The following is a 16766-nucleotide window of genomic DNA, read 5'->3' as shown; positions in this document are numbered from 1 at the left end:
GTAGCAACTACTCTACCCTGTTGAAAAAAACTCTTGCCACACCTGAGGACGATTGCCTGGGGGGCAATTCAGGTCAGAATCCTATCAGTCTGTAGGCAGCAGTGGTCTCTGGGGGCTTTGAGTCTAAGCCTGATCTAATTAGTCAGAAACAGCCTTTTACACTGTCCCAAACTAGAGATTGAGAAGTGTAGAGGATCTACCTAATACATAGTAACAAACCCAAAACAGAAAGCCAAAATGAGGAGACAAAAAACCCCCAAATGAAAGAACTAGAGAATTCTCCAGAAGAAGATATAAATGAAGCAGAGATACGAAATTTATCTAAATCAGAGTTCAGAGTAATGATGGTAAAAATGCTCAACAGCATGAAAAAAGATATAGTAACTATGAAAAAAGAACATTCTGAGATAAATGACATAACACAAATAAAGAACACATTGGAAGGAAAACACAGCAGATTAGGGGAAGCTGAGAATCAAATCAGTGAATTAGAAGACAGAATTGAAACTATCAATCAGGAAACCAGAAAGAAAAAACAATTAAAAAATAGGATGACAGCTTAAGGGAGCTGTGGGACAACGGAAATGTAACAATATTAGAATAGCAGGTGTGCCAGAAGAGGCGGAAAGGGAGAAAGGCATGGAGAAATGGAGAAGGTGTTTGAAGAAATAATGGCAGAAAACTTCCCTAACCTGGTTAAGGAAAAACTCACAGAAGTTAAGGAGGCACAGAGAACCTCAAACAAGAACCCAAACAGGCCCAAGCCCAGACACATCATAATTAAAATGGCAAAAATTAAAGACAAAGAGACAATCTTAAAGGCAGCAAGAGAAAAGAAAACTGTTACCCACAAAGGAGTTCCCATAAGGCTGACACCTGATTTCTCATCAGAAACTCTACAGGCCAGAAGGGAATGGCACAAAGTACTCAAGGTAATGGAAATCAAGGATCTGAGACCAAGATTACTATATCCAGCAAGGCTTTCATTCATAATAGACGGTCAAATAAAGAGCTTCCCAGATAAAAACAAAGGCTAAAGGAGTACATCACCACCAGGAATTCTGTAATGAGCAGAAGAAACAGAGAGAGAAACCTAGCCATACAGAAATATAATGGCAATAAATCAGTACCTATCAATAATAACCCTAATGTAAATGGATTAAATGCTCCAATCAAAAGGCGTAGGGTAGCAGAATGGATACAAAAACATGACCCAACTATAAGCTGTCTATAAGAGACCCACCTCAAAACAAAAGACACACACAGGATGAGAGTGAAGGAATGAAAAAAAAAATTCCGTGCAAATGGAAAAGAAAAATAAGATGGAGTAGCAATACTCATATCCGAAAATATAGACTTTAAAATGAAGGTCATCATAAGAGACAACAAAGGTCACCATATAATACTAAAGGGATCAATTGAACAAGAGGATCTAACCCAACATCGGAGCACCTAAATATATAAAACAACTTCTAGAGGACTTTAACAGAGAGATCAATAACAATACAGTCATAGTAGGGGACTTTAACACCCCTCTGACTTCACAGGATAGGTCTTCCAGACAAAAACTTAACAAGGAAACAGAGACTCTAAAGGACACACTGGATCAGATGGCTTTAAAAGACATTTATAGAACATTTCACCCCAACGCAGCAGAATATACATTCTTCTCAAGTGCACATGGATCACAAAGATAGACCACATGTTAGGACACAAAACAAGTCTCTACAAGTTCAAGAAGACTGAAATCATATCAAGCATCTTCTCAGATCAAAGTGGAATGAAATTAGAAATCAACTACAGTAAAAACAGCCAAAAACATTCAAACACATGAAACCTAAATAGCATGTTACTGAACAATGAATGGGTTACCAACGAGATCAAGAAAGAAATCAAAAACTTCCTGGAAACAAATGAAAATGAACACACAACAATCCAAAATCTCTGGGACACAGCAAAAGGCGTCCTGAGAGGGAAGTCCATAGCACTAAAGGCATACCTAAAAAAAAACACAAGAAAAATCAGCAATAAACTACTTAATCCTACAACTTAAAGAACTAGAAAGAGAACAACAAGAAAAGCCCAGAGTAAGTGGAAGGAAATAATAAAAATTAAAGCAGAAATAAATAACATAGAGACTAAAAAAAAACAATACAAAAAATCAATGAAACCAATAGCTGGTTCTTTGAAAGGATAAACAAAATTGATAAACCATTAACCGGACTCATCAAGAAACAAAGAGGACCCAAATAAATAAAATCAGAAATGAAAGTGGAGGAGTAACCACTGACACCACAGAAATACAAAGGATTGTAAGAAAATACTATGAACAACTATATGCCAACAAGCTGGACAATGTGGATGAAATAGATAAATTCCTAGAAAAATACAAACTCCCAAAACTGAATCAGGAAGAATCAAAAAACTTGAATAGGCTAATAACAACTGATGAAATAGAAGCAGTAATCAAAAAACTCCCACCAAACAAAAGCCCAGGTCCGGATGACTTCACAGGGGAGTTTTACCAAACATTCAAAGAAGAACTAACACCTGTACTCCTCAAACTATTTCAGAAAATCCAAGAGGAAGGAATACTTCCAAACTCTTTATGAGGCCACCATTATCCTAATTCCAAAACCAGATAAAGACACTACAAAGAAAGAGAATTACAGGCCAATATCCCTGATGAATATAGATGCTAAAATCCTCAACAGAATTCTACCAAATCAGATCCAGCATTACATTAGAAAGATCACACACCATGACCAAGTGGGATTTATTCCAGGAATGGAAGGCTAGTACAATATTCGCAAATCAATAAACATGATACATCACATAAACAAATTATAAGGCAAAAATCACATGATCATATTGATAGATGCAGAAAAAGTATTCAATGAAATCCAACATCCATTTTTGATAAAAACTCTCAGCAAAGTGGGAATAGAAGGATCATACCTCAACATAATAAAAGCCATATATGACAAACCTACAGCCAACATCGTCCTCAATGGGAAAAAACTAAAACCATTTCCCCTAAGAATAGGAACAAGACAGGGATGCCTACTTTCACCACTCCTGTTTGACATAGTACTGGAAGTGCTAACCATAGCAATCAGACAAGAAGAAGAAATAAAAGGCATCCAAATTGGAAAAGAAGGAGTAAAACTGTTATTATTTGCAGATGACATAGAAAACCCTAAAGACTCCATCCAAAAACTACTAGACTTAATAAATGAATTCGGCAATGCAGCAGGATACAAAATTAACACCCAGAAATCTATGCCTTTTTTATACACCCATAACGAACTCACAGAAAGAGAAATTAAAAAAAAATCCCATTTATCATTGCAACAAAAAAATTAAGATACCTAGAAATAAACTTAACTAAGGAGGTAAAAGACCTATACTCGGAAAACTACAGGATGTTGAAAAAAGAGATAGAGGAAGACATAAACAAATGGAAGAATATACCGTGTTCATGGATTGGTAGAATCAACATCATACTACCCAAAGCAATTTACAGATTCAATGCAATCTCCATTAAAATACCAACAGAATATTTCACAGACCTAGAACAAACTTTCCAAAAATTCACCTGGAATAAAAAAAGACCCCGAATAGCTTCAGCAATCCTGGGAAAAAAGAACAAAGTTGGAGGGATCACAATACCAGATATTATGCTATATTACGAAGCCACTGTTCTCAAAACAGCCTGATGCTAGCACAGAACAAACACAGAGACCAACGGAACAGAACAGAGAACCCAGAAGTCGACTCAAGCCATTATATTCAATTAATATTTGACAAAGGAGTCAAGAGCATACAATGGAGTCAGGATAGTCTCTTCAATAAATGGTGCTGGGAAAATTGGACATGCAAAAACATGAAACTAGACCACCAACTTACACCATACACAAAAATAAACTCAAAATAGATAAAGGACTTAAGACGGGAAACCATAAAAATCTTAGAAGAATCCATAGGCAGCAAAATATCAGACATATGTCGTAGCAATATCTTTACTGATACAGCTCCTAATGAGAAAATAAACAAATGTGACTACATCAAAATAAAAAGCTTCTGCAAAGCGAAAGAAACCAGCAACAAAACAATAAGAAAGCCCACTGCATGGGAGTACATATTTGCCAGTGTTATCTCTGATAAGGGTTTAATCTCCAAAATTTACAGGGAACTCATACAACTTAACAAAAGGAAGATAAACAATCCAATCAAAAAATGGGCAAAGAACTCAAATAGACACTTTTTGAAAGAGGATCTACAGAAGGCCAAGAGACATATGAAAACATGCTCAAAATCACTAATCATCTGAGAGATGCAAATCAAAATGACAATGAGGTACCATCTAACACCTGTCAGAATAGCTGTCACCAACAAATCAATGAATGACAAGTGCTGGTGAGGATGTGGAGAAAAAGGAACCCTCATGCACTGCTAGTGGGAATATAGACTGGTGCAACCACTGTGGAAAACAGTATGGAGTTTCCTCAAAAAATTAAAAATGGAGCTCCCATTTGACTTTTAAAGCCTATCTTTAGCCCTTGCCAGGTTGCTCAGTGGGTTGGAATGGCACCCATGCACCAAAAGGTTTCAGGTTCAATTCCCAGTCAGGACACATACCTAGACTGCAGGTTCAATCTCCAGTTGGGGCACAGATAGGAGGCAATCAATTGATGTTTCTCTCTTATATCAATGTTTCTCTTTCTCTTCCTTCCTCTCTCGAAACATATAGATATCCTCAGGTGAGGATTAAAATAAATAAATAAATAAATAATTAGCCTATCTCCAAGTATACTTATACACAACTCAGTTAAATAACCTTGTTTCAAATATTTTTAAATGAAAGTCAAGGCTAGAAGTAAAAAAAAAAAAATCATACAATTTAGGTAACATTTTACAACAAAATATTCCTACAATCTCTTCACTCTTTCATTTATGGTTCTCTAATACACACTAGTATCAGCATGACAGCAGACCTAAAACATTATCACATAAATGATCTGATTTAATCCTCAAAATAACTGGTGGTAAAGTTTGTTCTTATTACCATCGTATAGCTGAGCAGACTTAAATTAAGTGAGGCTCAGTAATCTGCTTAATCACCTTGAGTAAATATGAGGATCAGAGCTTCCACTCTACATACCAGTGCCCCCACTGTATAGTATCGGGACTTAAGCAAACGCCCCTCATAACCACAGTCGGTATTTTTTTAACAATGGTTACATTAAACCATGGGATCTTAGAACCAGGAAATCTTACTGGCTTAATCCTCTCATGACAAATGGAGGTGAGATGACATGCCCAAGATCACAAATGTCCCAGGAGTTAGGACTGATGTATTATGTCTCACCACATCTCTTTATAGAATAAAAAGATGCAGCTCTCATATCACAAATTTGGCCTAAGAATAAATCTATTAGGTATAAGAAGTACTAAATGTTTAATGTTTAAATATTTAACAATAATGTTGATTACCCTCCTGAACCATAAAACATATTTTTAAAAAATATATGACTTACATCTCTTTAAAAATATGTTCAGGAAAAAGTCTGAATTGATCCTCCTTTTTCTCAATAACTTTCTATGTAATATACAGTCATTTGCAATCATCCTATTGACTTCATAGCTGCACTGAAAATCATGATTTTTTTTTAAAAACAACACTGCAAAGAGTATAACTGAGGTATCAGGAATCTATTGGTTATGGTTTTCTTATTGCAGGGATGGCGAACCTTTTGAGCTTGGTGTGCCAGCATTTTGAAAACCCTAACTTAACTCTGGTGCCGTGTCACATATAGAAATTTTTTGATATTTGCAACCATAGTAAAACAAAGATTTATATTTTTGATATTTATTTTATATATTTAAATGCCATTTAACAAAGAAAAATCAACCAAAAAAATGAGTTTGCGTGTCACCTCTGACACGCGTGTCATAGGTTCACCATCACTGTCTTATTGTCTTTCGCTTTCCTTATTCTCTTATCTCCTTCAAAATTTCTTTCCAACCCACTTCAAAACATTTCAAGGGTATCCTAAAAGCAGAAGCCTCTTCTTTCCAAATGTAGAGAAGTGTTATACATATGGAAAAGGTATCTTTTTGTGTTGCTAACGATATAAGATACTCAGAAGTGACTAAATAGAACAAGAGGCTTATGTACAGTTGACCCTTGAATAAGGTGGAGATTAGAGGCGCCAATGCACCCAGTTGAAAATCTGTGTTTTACTTTTGACTCCCCCAAAACTTCAATGGTTCCTCAGTATCCACAGGGGACTGGTTCCAAGACTCCGCTCAGACACCAAAAAAGATGCCCAAGTCCCTTACATAAAATGGCATAGAACAATGTATCCAGTAGGTCCTCTGCATTCGTATATTCCCACCTGTGGATCAAAATTACTATTTTCAATCCACAATTGCTTGAACCTGAGGATGTGAAACTCAGGGACACAGAGGGAAAACTGTATATTTATTAAAAAGAATCTGTATATAAGTAGACCTGCACAGTTTAAGCCTGTATTGTTCAAGGGCCAACTGAATTTACACTCCTTGTTACTTTGAGTTGAGATTTTTTTCTTTGTTCTCTAAAAATACCAACTAGCAGAGATACCTGCCCACCAAAAGCAGAGAAAACCATCTGAAGTGGAATGAAATATACCAAGAAGTGAAGTATGAGTGGTAATTAGACTGTTCATTAAACAGAGTATTATAAATCAATAAAAAGCACCTGTTAGTACATAAAACTTATTCCTAAATATTGACTCTTACCCTGATATTGTGCCATATCTTTTGACCAAAGAGTCTCTGTTCCATATTGAGTTTCATCATACAAAAATTTTACTTCTGTGGCACCAGCATCTTCTGCGTTCTGAATTAATTCCTAATCAAGATATACACCAAAAATAATATTTCATAATACAGTAATCTACTGCCCATCTTTATATTTACCTATAATATTTAAAAAATAATTACATTTCAGTAAAGAAAACCCACTGCTTGCATCATTATCTTTAAGATCTGGTGAGGATACTACTGAAAGTAATTGTTACATACATATGAGTATAGTTGAAAAGACCATGAGTCCTTCTTCAATTACACATACTTACAATGCCTTTTTTAACTCGCTATTCTTAGCCTGCAACACAAATCCTGAGACTATTTACAACTCTGCCTCTTATTTACAACCTACCCAAAGCCTTCATACAAAAGAAATTACTCAAGTTCCAAACTACACAGACTATTTTGTCATTTGGGATAAATACCCATTCTCAAGCAGTTACCAAAAAAGATCTCATTTATCATTTGCTTATCAAACTTACCTTTCTCTTAGAAAAAAAAATCAGTCTATATGTACAGTATGTTGCATCTTGAAAACTTGAGGTTAGCATATCTTTCTCCTATACTAAGATGAAAGTTTTTTGAAGGTCAGCACTGCCTTATTCCTTTCATAAAAAGGATAGTAATATTGTCTGGTGGATAAGTAAGTAGATGGGTGAATGGGTAATAAAAGCACGGTCATGTGAGAAAGGAAAGGGCAAACTACAAGATTTACACCCATCAGTAGCCTCAAAAAAATCCCCAGTCTCAACAACCCCAATCACTTTGGCACACCTACCAAAATCATGTTGGGAGTTCCACACTCTAAAATAAGAGTCCAACTGCTAGAGCCAATACCATAGTCATTAGAACTTGAAATGAACTTCAAAGATATTAACCCTAGTTTATTTTGGACCTTATCTAAAGTATAGAAAAGTCAATACATAGCAATTGCCTGGGTGAGCTGTGATTTAGGCCAAACCAAATCAGGTGGTTACATTTTAAATGGATGGGTCTTTAGAAACACAATAACCCATCTTGTTATTTTTACACTCATAAACCTCTAACATTGGGAAGAACTATATTTTAACTTTTCTGGCACCTTGGTATTACTAAACCTGGGGTGGGTTGGGGGGAATGGGCAAGAACTGAAGACAGCAATGCCAACAGCAAAACCTTTATCAGAGTAAAAAGGTGACAGTGCTCACGTGAAATGAGACAACTCTAAGACTGAATAAGGGACTAGCACAGATCTGAGAGCAAGTTCTGAGATCAGGTAAGACGTGTAGTTCACTGGGTGCACACCAAGAGGTTGGGAGGTCTTACCCAACTGCTGTTCAACCCCAAACATGCCCTTATCTACTTCCTTATCGAATACAAATTACTCCTGTTCACACAACTGCCTATTTCTCATAGAATTTGTAGACTAGTTCCTACACTATTTAGTCTAACAGAATCCCTGAAATTAGTAATCTTATTTACATTAGGCTATTATGATATAAAGGAGAAATAAGAATTAAAAGGGAGCAAAATATAATGTTAACTTTCAAAATGAGAGTACTTTCAAGGTTGGATCCTGGTTTCATTTGGATATCTATTTTTTATTTATGTGCATTTTAGGGAGCAGAGATGAAGAAAACTGGAGATAAAGTCCCAACTCCCAAGCTCCAACTATCAGTCTCAAGTTGAACGAAAAATAGGATGGGATGCTTTTTCTCAGGGGATCTCTCTCAAACTGATTCTGAGAAGAAGAGGCATTAATATGTCAATTTGCATATAATCTTGGGCGATTTATTAAAATATCTGGACCTTTCAGCAAACATCACAAAAGGCATAAGACTAAGATTCCTATTAAATCTAAAACGGTTGAATTCTACTAAAACATCCAAGGAACAAAGATTATATTCAGCTGGCTCGCACATAAATATATACAGTAAGCAAAGAGGAAAGAGTAAATATCAGCTGCTTGCTAGCTACAGGAATGTCCAAAGAGCTCACTCATTACTGTGGCCTTGTTTCCTGATAGGATTTATCACTCACTTTTGAATTGGTAATACTCCTGTTACCATCAACTAAATCTTCAAATTTAAATTTATTCTCTTTGCCTCTCTACCCCCATTTCAACCCAATAAACATACTCTTCCTATCTTCACTTTCCTAATATGTCAATATAAAAATGGTTTGCAAATTAACTCTGTGAATCACTGATGCCTATTCTTAAATGATACATGTCATTATTAAAATCACTGAAGATGCAGCAATCCTCTTTCAGCTCTATCTGAGTATGACTATTAACCTAGTCCTTATTTTCTAAAAATTTACCATCTAAACTAGAAAATATGAGGACTAAAGAATTGGTAATAAACACTAAATAAATTAATGAGAAGGAAAATGCATAATGACTGATCTTTTACAACTAAGGTGTCTTGCTAAACTTAAACACAAAATCTAATCTTTGCAATATCTTCCATATTGCTTTCTTTTATGGTTGCTTATTTTTTTTGAGTGTATTCAAACTAAAAGAATACATCATAAATAGCTTTAAATAACTGAAATAATTAAAGTCTTCCCAAAAGCAAACCTCTAAAACCAGGGGTCAAATGAGCACATGTCGATGGCCCCTGAATGTGGATTCTGTATTATTTTGTTTGTGTGGCTGGTTGGCTGGTAGATTTGTAATGCCATTGTACAATGTTTCACATGCAATTCATAAAATTACATTATAGAATTATATACAGTTACAAAAAAGTGTTCCTAGAATAGCACTACTTGATTACTGCAACTTAGTGGGTCCCTTTTGCTCTGAAACCCCACATATTTATATTGACTGTGTTCTCAACCCACACCATCCGCAGGTGCAGAGGGTAATAAGTATAGCTATTCAAATCTAGACAAAATTCTAAAACATGTAAACACTAACAAGACTTCTAAGTAATTTTATTCCCCTCATTTTTATCAAAGTAAATTCATACATGTACACAACACATGCCCTACCTTAAGAATCTGTCCTCCTTCTGGATATCTTCTTAATATGTCCTTGAGAAAATCAACAAGTGGTGGAGTTGTTTGACCAAATCTACCTAAAATAAAAATCCCATGGCCTGTTACCAATGTGTTAGTTGGTTCCAAGACACAGTCAAATTCTACAAGTTAAAACTTCATGTTTTACTGCAGCTCTTGGTTATGAAACTCTACGTAATAAACAGATTCAGTAGAGAATAAAGCAGATTCTGCCCTGGCTGGTGTGGCTCAGTTGGTTGGAACATCATCCTGTATACCAAAAGGTTGTGGGTTCGATTCCTGGTCAGGGCACATACCTAGGTTGCGCATCCGATCCCCCGTTGACAGAGGCAACCGATCAATGCTTCTCTCTCACATTGTTGTTTCTTTCTCTCTCTCTCCCTCTCTCTCTCTCTCCCCCTGTCTCCTAAAAAATCAATAAAAACATTTTTCAAGTGTGGATTAAAAAAAAAGTAAAGCAGATTCAACTTTATCAAATCTCAAGATTTTTCATTAGCTACAAATTGTTTTAAGAATATGTTAAATATACTAAATGTCACAAAAGATTATTAATTAAAAAATAAAGAGCATGGGGGAAAGGGCTGATATTTTCTAAAACAACTGAAATAAATGGTGCTTTGCTGCAAAATTATAAGCCAGACCTAATGGTGCTGATAATGACATTCTTAATATTCTCAACCGATGATCTGATTTTTCTGAAATTCAGCACAATCACCATCTCAATGGCTGTCCAGTCAAATACCGTTAAGCCTTTCCAAACTAGAGATTCTTAGAATTGACTGACCAGGTTTCCTTCAGATAGGTGACAGTCAAGTACAAGGAGAATGGGGGAAGGAAAGTAATTTCTCAGATGCACAGAATAACAACAACAACAACAAAAAATCTGTATATAAGTAAAAAATAAGTCTGTGCTTAAGAAACAGAATCATCACTATAAATTTATTTGCATCATTTTTGCACAACTATGCACCAAGACCAAACCCCAACTGTTCCACAGACTAATATATCCCACACATTTTTATAACTCACTAACTCCATCTGCCCTTGTTTTCCTCTGGCCCTGATATCGACTCATCACATCCCAATATTATACACTTTCATTTCACTTTTAAAACATAATCTTTATTCAACTAAAAAGGGCAAAATATCCTGATAAAGTCAATGTTATACCTCCCCCCTTTAAGCCTTTTGATTGAAGGTTTACAAAAAGATGACAATTTTTGGAAGTCAGTTCTCCAATCTTGATCCAGTCAGGTAACTGAAAAAAATAAAAATAAATGAATAAAATGTATGAAAAGCAATATAGTTCCTAATACTGTAAATTCAAAACTTTATCATAAATTTTTTTCACTTAAGATATAATGCTTGTTAACTGTTCTTATCAGGAATTAAGTTGCTCTGGAGAAGTGAATGTTTCAAAGAATAAAAATTTAGTAAAATTTTTTTAAAAATTTAAAAGATAGTTACTAATAGATAAAGATACACATATTTCTGCTTTAAAATAATTTAAATTTTGTATAATGAATGAGGATCATAAACAAAGTCATTCTTTTGATTAGCAGTTCCAAAGTGTATTGCTCAGAGCACAGCTCTATGAGATGTCAACAGATAGAAGACAAAAAAATGTTTTAAATTAATTGGAATAATTTGGGGTTTAGGGCATTTAACATGTTAATATGTATTGTAACTTTCTCAGAAAGGATTACATAAGCAATATTTCACAAATTTAGCACAAATTTTTTTTTCATTTATTTTCTAGGATATTGTTCCTAGAAATATAGTTTGGAAAACACTGCTACACAGATGTTGCTACAATAAAGGTATGATATAAAAGGAAGGGGCAAATAAGGACTCCAACGTCTGAAGCTGCTTTGGTCTACAACTTTCCTAAAATTGGCTTTCCTGAAAAACACCTTGATATTCATTTTCCTTTTGGTGTTTGGTCTGATTCTCATAAGGGCAAGGTACAATATGTGTGATCATAAGCCACAGGAGCAGTGTAATAGTGCCTTTTTTGGAAAATAAGGTAAGTAATCCAAAGCCAGATAACCTTGTCCCCACCGGTCCACTCTTAAGTGTTGCTATGGAATGATTCCTTACAGGTCAGCAGTTTGCAAAACATTACTCAAAAGCTCACCTGAAGAACCACCATTGTACCTTTCACTTCCTTGACAAGGTGTGAAGGACATAATTTACCATGTCAAAAATTCAGTATTTCCAATTGTCTACCACCCATTTCACACTGGATCCCTAGAGCAACTTACCAAAAGGTGACATCACTAGCTTTCCTTCCATCACTTATCGCTCATCTTTTACTCTGAATCTCAATTATTAGTGGCATCTTCTATCTCGTCACTTTAATTGGAAAGCTGGGGGAAAAGTCCTCTCTCTCACCAAACCACAGTCAAATTAATTACTTTCTGGGTACCAGCATGTCCCTCCCCAACTTTTCTCATAGCTAACTTGTTCTCTACTTGCAATTGTTCAGACCCTCCACATCTCAGATTTGTATAACAATCCCATCTGGTCTTCTTACTTTCTGTACATCATCTTCATTCTAGTCCCCATCTCTAACATGCAAATCTGAATGTGTTACAATTCCCAGTTTATGAAGCACTTCCTATACATATCGCCACTGAATCTTAAAGCAAGCCTGTAAAAACTCCTTGCGCAGGAAATATGGATAAGAATAATCATAGCAGCACTGTTTTAACAACAAAAATTTAGAAACTACCCAAATTCTATGACATATTAATACAATGGAATATTACACAACAATAAAAAAATGAATTAAGTAAACTGTACATAAATTTGGGTGAATATTCATAACGTAATATTCAGTGTAAAAATCTAATTCCAGGTTTCTACATATAGAATAATACACTTCTTATAAAGTTCATAAGTAAATAAAAATAAACAATATATTACCTAGTTTATATATTTAGATTATACACACATAGACACTTACATACACATACACACAAACATATATAAATATATATATATCCACACATACACATATGATAAAACTATTACAGTGACTAAAAAAAAAAAAAATAACAGAATACTAAACACAAAGGGGTAAGGGAAGAGACACAGGTATAGAGGCTGGGGAGAAGCACAAAGGTAAATATAAACTATCAACAGGTTTAGTTCTCCAGTTGGATGATGTCATTATTGTTATTCATTCTATTGTTAGTTAATTAAATTCCTACTAAAAGAGAGCCATAAAAAATAAATAAATAAAAAATAAAATAAAAGAGCCATGTATGAGCCAAGGATTACTAGTCCAATTCAGTATAGCCAAGGTACATTTAAAGGCAGGAAGGAAGGAAGGCAGGAAGGCAGGAAGGCAGGAAGGCAGAAAGGCAGGAAGGCAGGAAGGCAGGACGGCAGGCAGGAAGGAAGGAAGGAAGGCAGGAAGGCAGGAAGGAAGGCAGGCAGGAAGGAAGGCAGGCAGGAAGGCAGGAAGGCAGGAAGGCAGGAAGGCAGGAAGGAAGGAAGGAAGGAAGGAAGGAAGGAAGGAAAAAATTCTATAATGCAGGAAAGTTTCCAGGTCTTAAAGAGGACTTGAAAAGGAAGAAGACACAGACTAGCACCTCATTAGTAAAAACAGATGTAACTGGCTATGTGAGTTTGACAATGAATGCTTTTGGCAGATTGTTATCAGTGACCTATTTACAAGGAAGTGATTCTCCCAAAGAGAAAGCAAGCAGCGCAGATAAATTGAGCAGTGGGATCTGTTTTCTCCCCTGGAGAGTGCCAAGATTTGGGGATTTTGCTTGGGCCTCTTTCTTTTTTGGACCTTAATTGCTCCAACCAAGCAAAAAGCAGCATTGGTCCTATTCACCTCCAGAGGCAATAAGACCTTAATAGTAGTCCATTTCAGCCTGGCCAGTATAGCTCAATCGTTAAGCATCAATCTACAAGCCAGGAGGCACATGCCCAGATTGTGGGCTCGATTCCCAGGGTGGGGCGTACAGGAGGCAGCCAATTAATGATTCTCTCTCATCATTGATGTTTCTCTCTATGTCTTCCTTCCTCTCTGAAATCAATAAAAAAATACATTTCAAAAAAAGTAGTCCACTTCAGTCTTTATATTTGTCTTTAAAAAAGTAATTATAAAATAATTTTAACATCTGGATTTCTGCCCATACCAGCTTCAGCCTCCCTTAAAAACCTCCGATGCTCATTTTCATTTATTATGAAACAGTAACTTCAAATTATTAAGCAAACAATACAATTTTAATTGTAATCTGGATCTCCCAACACTTCTTCCTTTGTTTAGTTGTCAAGGACACAAGGAGGTTTTCAAGATTTAAAAGCTGACAGGGAGGACATTTTTAATCAAAAGAGAAGAAAGTGAAGTGATACTTCAAACCTGGCTTGAGACTCAAACACATTTGGTATGGATCAGGAAAATGGACCAGAAAGATGCACAGCTATAAAGAATAGCTTCAGTCTCTGCATGGGACAGGAGGTAAAGAACTGACAAATGCCACTTCCAGGCCAGGAAAAGCAAAAGAAACAAGTAAAAGAGGATTCTAGGTGACCCAGAAAGACTAAGGAATAAGTACCTACTGCTAACTATGTCCAATACCAACCAAAACCAGTGGGTGACAAGGAGTTGTCAACAGCTTTTGTTTCCTGCCTACCTTAAAATATTAGAATTCTTGCCAATAATTCAAATCTAAAAGGTTATGAACAGCATTAAATTAAATAGGAAATAAAACCACCTCTGTGAAAGATGTGCTTCTATAAAGGTGACCTTTAATGGCACATGTTAGCATTACCAAGTTCATCAGTTTGGTAAAAGTCACAAGCCTATCTCCTCTGAATCAGGAGAGAATTATGCCCTCTGCTTGTTTTCTGGGGAGCTCCATCCTTGACATTCAAGTTCATTTTTAACGGTTTAAGCTCTTCTCTGTTTTAAAGAATTTCACATTTAGCTTTTTATTTATTGACACTCTGACAGATTCTCTGTGGTGTGGCAGGTTAACAAGTCCAGACTTTGGGATCAGACAGATCTGGGTTCCAATCCTAGTTTGATACTTCTCTCTAAATCTTGGCTTCACTAGTCTACAAAATGGAGTAGTAATAATGAACTCATGAGCTTGTTTTCACTAGTGAGATGATATATATACAAAATATCTAGGACAGTGTGTGGAACACAGTCAGTAGCTCAATAAATATTAATAATATTCCCAATGTATTTACAAAGTACAGAAAGAGAAATGTGCTGAAAAAGTTACTTCCCAAAATTGTATCTCCAAAAGTTACTTCCCAAAAGCTATCCCTTGAGCTTCAGACCCACATCTGCCTGTTGAATATCACTGTAGTCTAGACTCTTACATAGCAGAGATCTTAGAATTGGTTAGAATTCGTTTATCCCATTCCCATTGGAAACAGGAAAGCAGATTCTAACATGGTAATTAATTTGGCCTCTGTTACCCACTGGCAATAGGATCTATCTACGTCACCTACCTCTTTGTGCATTTGCCTACATATCTCTTTTATGTTCTGCCACCAGCTGAACCATATACAAAAGCAAACTGGTTATCACCTTTCCTCCAAAATTAGATATCTTCTGTACTTGTTTATCTCTGCTGAACTGAACCATTATTTTCCTGATCTCATTCAAAGGTTCTGAAGATCCTTGGCAAGGCCTTCTGCCTTATTCTACATCTCACCCCCTTCTCCACACTGCCCCCCCCATTTGGTACCAAACTGCCATAATTTTATATTTTTCAAATTCTCCTATGCATCCTTTCCTTTCAGTGTTACCTGTACAATCATAGTCTAGAACCTCACTACCTCATTATTAGCACAAGTTTCCTAAATGGACCCTCTCCACCAACCACTCACTCAATCTGAAACCTCTACACATCACTGAAATGTTTACCATCCCATACCAATACTTTGCAGACACCTACAAATACATTTCTAATGGCAAGACTGAGCCACAACTGAGCCTTTGGTTATAACCACATCTAGGGGACAAATGGGCAAAGCAGAACCAGAGGAGTAACCAAAGAAGTGGGTATAGAACCAGCAGAGTATACAAGGGAAGGTTAAAAGATAGGAGTAGGTGCAGAAAAAGAAGTGAGAATGATGAGCTTTGCTCCTCAATTCCGTCCAAAGTCCTCAAGTGACTGTCTGCATACCAACTATGGTTGGGGAACTGGAAAAGAGGGCCAATCCATGGAGCAACATAAGAACAGGTTAACAGGAAATCTGGGTCTAAGGGGGCAAGTGACTAGTGAGTGGACCCAGGTACTCAGAAGGTCAAGATTACATTGAGGGATTAAAATCACAGGTACCAAGCACTTCACCAATATTTATACTAGACTAGAGGCCCAGTGCACGAAATCGTGCATTGGTAGGGTCCTAGGCCTGGCCGGCGATTAGGGCCGATCTTTGGGCGACCAGCGGGGTGATGGGGGGGGGGGGGGGGGACACTGGCACCTGCCTTGGCTGGCCTGGGGCCTGCAGGCTGGGGGCAGCTCCTGTGTTGAGCATCTGCCCCCTAGTGGTCAGTGCACATCATAGCGACCAGTTGTCCACCGGTCATTCTGCCGTTCAGTCGATTTGCATATTAGGCTTTTATTATATAGGACTAGAGGCCCAGTGCAGGAAAATTCGTGCCCTGGGGGGGGGGGGCCCTGCACCCTCTCGCAGTCTGGGGATGTCCTACTGACAGCTTAGGGCCACTCCCTGTGGAGAGCGGGCCCAAGCCACAGTCTGGCCTCCCTCTGTGGGAGGCGACTGGGCGGGCTGATCAGGGGACGGCACTGGCTGGTGAGCAGCTACCCCTGCCCCCTCAATTGCCCCTCTGCTGCCGCTGGTTGCCACTGTCCCCCCAATTGCCGTCCCCTCCCTCTGCCGCTGGCACACAGCCTGCTCACCAGCCC

At 37.0% G+C, this 16766-nt stretch overlaps 1 protein-coding gene across 2 annotated transcripts in view; it reads right to left on the bottom strand.

Annotated features, from left to right (window-relative positions):
• The window catches only part of SACS (sacsin molecular chaperone), an 80154-nt gene that overhangs the window by 40648 nt on the left and 22740 nt on the right, over nucleotides 1–16766 (bottom strand). For both annotated transcript variants that reach the window (XM_023748969.1, XM_006083607.3), the window contains exons 3-5: nucleotides 11026–11113; nucleotides 9829–9914; nucleotides 6787–6898 (exon numbers count right to left, since the gene is read on the bottom strand). In XM_023748969.1, coding sequence (XP_023604737.1) covers nucleotides 6787–6898; nucleotides 9829–9914; nucleotides 11026–11113 — 286 coding nt within the window. The remainder of the gene's footprint in view (nucleotides 1–6786; nucleotides 6899–9828; nucleotides 9915–11025; nucleotides 11114–16766) is intronic.

The sequence above is a fragment of the Myotis lucifugus genome, unplaced genomic scaffold, assembly GCF_000147115.1.
Source record: "Myotis lucifugus unplaced genomic scaffold, Myoluc2.0 scaffold_7, whole genome shotgun sequence".
NCBI lineage: Eukaryota > Metazoa > Chordata > Mammalia > Chiroptera > Vespertilionidae > Myotis > Myotis lucifugus.
This window is presented reverse-complemented; position numbering and strand designations above follow the sequence as displayed.